Source organism: Pimephales promelas, chromosome 11 (genome assembly GCF_988280905.1).
Source record: "Pimephales promelas chromosome 11, fPimPro1.hap1.1, whole genome shotgun sequence".
Lineage (NCBI taxonomy): Eukaryota > Metazoa > Chordata > Actinopteri > Cypriniformes > Leuciscidae > Pimephales > Pimephales promelas.
Genome location: NC_142779.1, coordinates 12,376,079 through 12,382,422, shown reverse-complemented (window position 1 = coordinate 12,382,422; position 6,344 = coordinate 12,376,079). Strand labels below are relative to the sequence as shown.

General features: G+C 41.2%; 1 protein-coding gene across 5 annotated transcripts; it reads right to left on the bottom strand.

Moving 5' to 3' along the window:
* Window positions 1-196: 196 nt before the first annotated feature.
* hnrnph3 (heterogeneous nuclear ribonucleoprotein H3 (2H9)) lies at window positions 197-6,211 on the bottom strand. 5 transcript variants are annotated; one of them, XM_039672112.2, is made up of 10 exons: window positions 6,098-6,211; window positions 5,476-5,585; window positions 5,227-5,382; window positions 4,687-4,830; window positions 4,096-4,234; window positions 3,126-3,316; window positions 1,166-1,371; window positions 945-1,080; window positions 791-847; window positions 197-670 (listed from the first exon to the last, which is right to left on the bottom strand). In XM_039672112.2, the coding sequence occupies exons 1-10, from the start codon at window positions 6,196-6,198 to the stop codon at window positions 597-599; spliced, it is 1,314 nt and encodes a 437-aa protein (XP_039528046.2). In that variant the 5' UTR covers window positions 6,199-6,211; the 3' UTR covers window positions 197-596. The 5 variants fall into 5 exon arrangements, with proteins under 5 accessions (XP_039528046.2, XP_039528048.1, XP_039528047.2 ...); XM_039672114.2 differs by having other exon boundaries at window positions 3,141-3,316; XM_039672113.2 differs by having other exon boundaries at window positions 5,476-5,579; window positions 6,098-6,182.
* Window positions 6,212-6,344: the final 133 nt, after the last annotated feature.

The window sequence follows — 6,344 nt, the reverse complement described above, 5'->3', positions numbered from 1 at the left end:
TACAACCTGTATTTAAGAATATAAGAATATTCAAAAGGTGGCCCCCACCTTTTGATCGGTCGGTTTGAACTTCTTGTGTACTGGAAAATATAATATATAAATTGATTGTTTGCATGTGTTAGATCTAGCTCTAATCAAACCAAGACATCATACTTTATTCTTACATGACATTTTCCTTTCAATGAACATTCTCTGGTTAAAATAAAATATACCAATAAAAGTTTTTATTCCATGGATGTGTACATATCACAGGTTTCAATTAGAAATTTTACTGAGCAGCAAAAACAGGTAAACATCCAAAATGATGTTATTGCTTTAGTAAAAGTGCAGTCTCACACTCAAAACTTGGGAATCAAGCTATTCATAACCACTTTAGAGTTAAAATACATACAAAGTTCATATCTTAGACCAACACAGAATATGTCATATAAAATTCAATAAGCAAAATGTACAGTAGCCGGTCAATCTATATATATATATATACATATGCAACAGCTAATTTTCTCAAGAACATGTGAAAACATATCTGTACAAAAAGATCTTCCAAACTGGAATCTCCAACTTTGGGTTGAAAAGTGCATGTATTGCAAGCATCCTCAGTACATTTCCCTTAGTCCGCTTCCTCGAGAACCCATGCCACCAGAGTTGCCATAGAAACCTCCTCCGCGACCTACAGTTTTCATGGCCCCCAAACAAAAGGCTCACATTTGAATGTTGTCTTAACACCTTCTCATCCATACACTTCAACAAAACTATTACATAACAACAACCTCTACATTGTCATACTAACCCATTTCAGATGGCCCACTTGAAGTTGAATTCAGGAAAAGCTCAATGTAACGATGCTCTACAAAGAGGATGCAATGATAAATGGGATGATGCAAAAAACAAACATAAGGACAGTGATACAATTTGACAAAGGTTTGGAAATGAAAACAACTTACGCATATGATTCTTGTCCTTTGACATGGCAGACACAGCATTTTCATGAGATCTGAACTCAACATCTGCCTCTCCTGTAGACTTTCCATTGGGTCCTACATCAATGTGCACCCTCACAGGGTTCAAAGGGGCAAAGAACTGAAAAAGAAAACAACACTTACACAAGGGCAATAATAACTTTCCTTTAAAATATTGTAAGGGTATATCCACTGGTGTTTCTTACATGTGCAATATCTGCCTCCGTAGCACGGAACGGTAGGCCTCTCATGTGCACAAAATGGCCGCTGTGAAAGCCTGAGTTTGAGTTGCTGCTGTAACCATGATCCTCCATTCCTCTTCTTCCTCTATCACCACGCACACGCTCTTCAAACACGCCGTTACCAAAGCAGTAGTTGTTCAAGCCATTATAGTTGTCAAACCCACCATATCCTTATGAATGAGAGACAATTCAATACTTTAATTTGAGGTCTGAAACAATAGACAGTCAATAATAGCACATATCACTGCCTGTCAGCAAATACGCAACTATTCAAAACTGGGGGATCTTTTAACGTGTTTGTCTCAAGCTCACCAAGACTACATTTATCTGATCAAAAACACACCAAAAACAGTAACACTGAAATATGATTATTACTTTTGAAAGTAATTGTTTTCTATTTTAATAAATATTTTAAGTTATTCCTGTGATGCAAAGCTGAATTTTCAGCATTATTACTCGTTTTCAGAGCCACATGATTCTTCAGAAATTTGCTTCCGATTTGCTGCTCAAGAAACATTTCTTATTATTTTCAATGTTGAAAACAGTTTTGCTGCTTAATATTTTTGTGGAAACTGCGGCTACGTTTACATGCAACCAAATTGATGGCTCAATCGGACTGAAAATGCCTTATGCATACATACATACATCTTCTTCCGCTCATCCGGGGCCGGGTCGCGGGGGCAGCAGTCTAAGCAGAGATGCCCAGACTTCCCTCTCCCTAGACACTTCCTCCAGCTCTTCTGGGGGGATACCGAGGCGTTCCCAGGCCAGCCGGGAGACATAGTCTCTCCAGCGTGTCCTAGGTCTTCCCCGGGGCCTCCGCCCAGTGGGACGTGCCCGGAACACCTCCCCAGGAAGGCGTCCAGGAGGCATCCGGAACAGATGCCCGAGCCACCTCAGCTGACCCCTCTCGATGTGGAGGAGCAGCGGCTCTAGTCTGAGCTCCTCCCGAGTGACCGAGCTTCTCACCCTATCTCTAAGGGATCGCCCAGCCACCCTGCGGAGAAAGCTCATTTCAGCCGCCTGTATCCGGGATCTTGTCCTTTCGGTCATGACCCAAAGTTCATGACCATAGGTGAGAGTAGGAACGTAGATTGACTGGTAAATCGAGAGCTTTGCCTTACGGCTCAGCTCCTTCTTTACCACAACAGACCGGTACATCGACCGCATTACTGCTGAAGCTGCACCGATCCGTCTGTCAATCTCCCGTTCCATCCTTCCCTCACTCGTGAACAAAACCCCAAGATACTTAAACTCCTCCACCTGAGGAAGGATCTCTCCACCAACCTGAAGTGGGCAAGCCACCCTTTTCCGGCTGAGGACCATGGCTTCGGATTTGGAGGTGCTTATTTTCATCCCAGCCGCTTCACACTCGGCTGCAAACCGTCCCAGTGCATGCTGAAGGTCCTGGTGTGAAGGGGCCAACACGACAACATCATCCGCGAAGAGCAGAGACGAGATCGTGTGGTCCCCAAACCTGACACCCTCCGGCCCCTGGCTGCGCCTAGAAATTCTGTCCATAAAAATTATGAACAGAACCGGCGACAAAGGGCAGCCCTGCCGGAGTCCAACATGCACCGGGAAGAAGTCTGACTTACTACCGGCAATGCGAACCGAGCTCCTGCTTGCCTTATGTAAACACCTTAACTGATCCGATTGAGCTCGATCATGTGGAATGGCTACGTTCGGATTCATCAATTGAAATGAATTCAGTTCGATTGAAATAAAACTTGTGCATGTAAATGTAGCCACTGATACATTTAAGGACTCTTTGATATATAAAAACCAAAAAACATTTATTTGAATCTTTTGTAACATTGAAAATGTCTTTACCGCCACATTTGGTCAATTAGCCTTTCCATAGGTTCCTATCCTTTTGAATCCTAGTGAGAGTTAATTATTAAAGACTAATAAAGTAGCATACCAACACTGTAATCACCTCCGCTGCGTATTTGATCCAGGACGGCACCTCCCCTTCCAGGCCCGGTCCCAAAGAAGCTCCCTCGTCCCATTATGGGTCTGTCATATGGACTAGGCCTCTGTCCCAACATCCTCCGGGGTACTTCGTAGTATGCACGCATTTCATTTCGGCTGCTTTTGAATATCTCTATGTACCTGAGTTTATTTTGAAATGCAACGTGTTAATAAATTTACAAGCTTGTTGAATGTTTAACAGAAATAAGGAGAGGAGAGACTGTATTTGGGGCCCAGTGACTAATTTCATCAGAATAACTGACGATTTATTGTCAGGTATTGACCAGAGGGAGAAGTAACAAGTGTCTGAAATGCTACTATAAAGGCCCCTTCACACCAAGGACGATAGCTATAATGCTAACGATAAAAGTCCACATAAATGTAAGAATAATGGGCCAGCCAAACAATATTGTTGAAATAACTTCCAAAACAATTTTTTTTAACAAAAAAAAAAACATTAACAGCCAATCAGAATCCATCCTGCTTTAAAGAGCTCGAGAGTTTAAAGTGGCAGACAACATAACTGCATTGTACTTAGAATAAACAGAACGATATAATCTGCTGGTGTGGATACTAATATAGTATCATTCTTGGTGTGAACTGGCCTTAAGTCTTGAAATTTAAGTGCATCTAAAAGGGCATTTTTAGACCTAAACAGAATCTTAAAAATATATTGAAGTGCATGTTATTAAAAAAGGCTCCTTTGCTTCTGCATTACGTGTTGCCCAACGACATTATGAAATCATATTTCTGCTGATTGCCTTTTTTTGTCCCCTTATGACATTGTAATGTGAAATTAAACATTCCAAGAGTGATAACATGATCAAACCATCTTTATCCAGAGCAGAAAGATGCATGACCCCCCTCCACCCCACATTTAGAGATAGCATTAGCACCCAGCCCAGTCTTGCCGGCCCCACCTGTGCCCTATTCTTTCCTTGTGTTTCCCCAGAGCCTTTTCTGCTATCTCCTTTGAGGCAAACTGCACGAAGGCTTCCCCTGTGCTCCTCCCCTGGTAGTCCATCGGCAATGTTATCCCATTTGGCACGATTTTCAACCCTTTAACCCAAGGACAAATAACCCCACATGGGGAGACATGTTAAAGAACCGCAACATTCTCATCTGCAGAAAAGACATCCCCCCCAATTGAACCCCTAAATCATTCCCTATGGCAGACAGAAAAAGCCTAGAGCACACCACAAAGGATAAATCCATGAAATTATAAGACAATCAATCAAGAAATCATAGCACAGCTTTCTCAAGATTGCTGGTGATATATAAATAGCATTAAAAACAACCAGAACATGCTCAATAATAGTTTGATGTGAGAGAAGAGTACATAAAAAGAAAAACCTTTAAAATATGATCCGACTATATATAAAAAGGCATGGTAAACATTCAGAAGAAGCACAGACACAATTTAAACACCACAACCCAGAAAACACAACTCATAAAGATCCCTAGCTATAAATTTAAGTCTAGGAGGTGATGAAGTGAAACAACAGATGTACCTGAAAAGAACTGTACAATTTCTTCTTTACTGCAGCCGAACGGCAGTCCTCTGAGACGCAACATGCAACCGCTGCCGCTGTCATAATCTGTGGGACCGGAGCGTTTCACCACCCAATCCATCTCACTACGGTTTGACCTGAACACTATGGGAAGGGTTAAGAAGCAGACAATATGTTAAATTGGAATACAAGTACAAATGTGCAAACATCTCATCTGATTTAACTCGTGCTATTTAAAGTCAGTATGAAACAGAAAATGCTTTTCAAATTATAAACAAAATGTAGTCCTGTACTTCTTTTTGTTTATCAGAAATTGATTGGTTTATTTTTAATTTGATAATTGCTACAAAATCAGGCGAGTGACATGTTGCTGGAGCCAAGAGGAGACGTTAATGTTTTCAAAAAATATTAGGAGTAAATGAATGTAAAAATGTTATTCCATAAAAATAACAATGGCCAATTTTGGTTTCATGCTGGCTTTAAATACAAGTACACTTTTGTACACACACAATTGTTTTTACATTGCGGACAAGAGTGTACCTTCGATATAACGGTGACCCATGTATTTGCGATCTTTTGCCAAAGCCCTTTTAAAGTCTTCTGATGTCTTCAGCTCCACAAATGCCTCTCCACTTGGCCTTCCCTCTTTGGAGAAGGTAAAACACACCCCGTTGACTTTCCCTACAATGTCACAATCTGGAAATGAACAAAGAAAAATGGAAATTGTATTTCTTTTTATTCAAAGACAGAATGCTACAAAAGATGCATTCAGTTTGAGTTTTTGCATACCAGAGAAAAAGGAGGCCACTTCCTCCTGTGTGCATGACCAGGGTAAACCACGGATCCGCACCACGTATCCTTCATCATTTTGAGACATGTTTACCTGGTCAGGTCTGTATCTGAATAACAAATTAGTGTAAAACATGGGCTGTGCTTTCAGTTCAAACCCAGAGTGAGTTGCCAAATGCTTACCCAGATAACGTTAGCACTGTGTTAACTAGTCAATACTTGATCAAAATAGTTTGTCTTAGTTTCAATTAAGTTAGCAAACGTTAGCAAGACAACCACAACCCAGCGGTAACGTTATGTCAAAACTTAAGAGCAAGCTAACATGGTAAATGTTATATAGCTATAGAAATTCCAAAAGCAGGTCGGTCGATCATGTGTCAAGTTAACCGCAACCGAAACTGTCATGTGAACTTCAGTCAAAACGACTTCAATATTAGAGAGATAACGTTATTCGCCTGACAGGAATTAACGACCGACAAGTTGTCAGTTTCTAGGACGAAAACCAGCACTTCCGCGAAACAAAGTACACAAAATATATTTACTATTGAATGTAAAGGATCAACGTATAAATATGAAGTTAAATATTAAGCAGTATGTGCATGATTATCGAATAACTTCTCACCGCCAAGCGCCTGTCCTCTCAGGTAACCCTGAACGGATAGTGTGGTCCACACCAGATAGTCGAACTCGAAGTCTCGCGAGAACGCGTCTGTCAGAGGACATTGACCTCGCTGCAGGCATGCAGAACGGTCTGAAGTGTGAGCAGAGTCTTCAATCACGTAGCACGAGCAACACAGAAGATTGAGGAATCATCAAAGATAATTGCTAGGCTTATACTAAATCCTGTATAATACTGCAGTGTGGCAGAA

Bases quoted from the DNA above. Each gene is read 5' to 3' on its own strand.
- hnrnph3 (XM_039672112.2), bottom strand. From the start codon at position 6,198: ATGTCCTCTGACAGACGCGTTCTCGCGAGACTTCGAGTTCGACTATCT. The intron at 4,831-5,226 runs GTACACTCTTGT...CCCTTCCCATAG, and splicing joins GGGTCACCGTTATATCGAAG to TGTTCAGGTCAAACCGTAGT. The intron at 1,372-3,125 runs GTATGCTACTTT...CTCATTCATAAG, and splicing joins CGGAGGTGATTACAGTGTTG to GATATGGTGGGTTTGACAAC.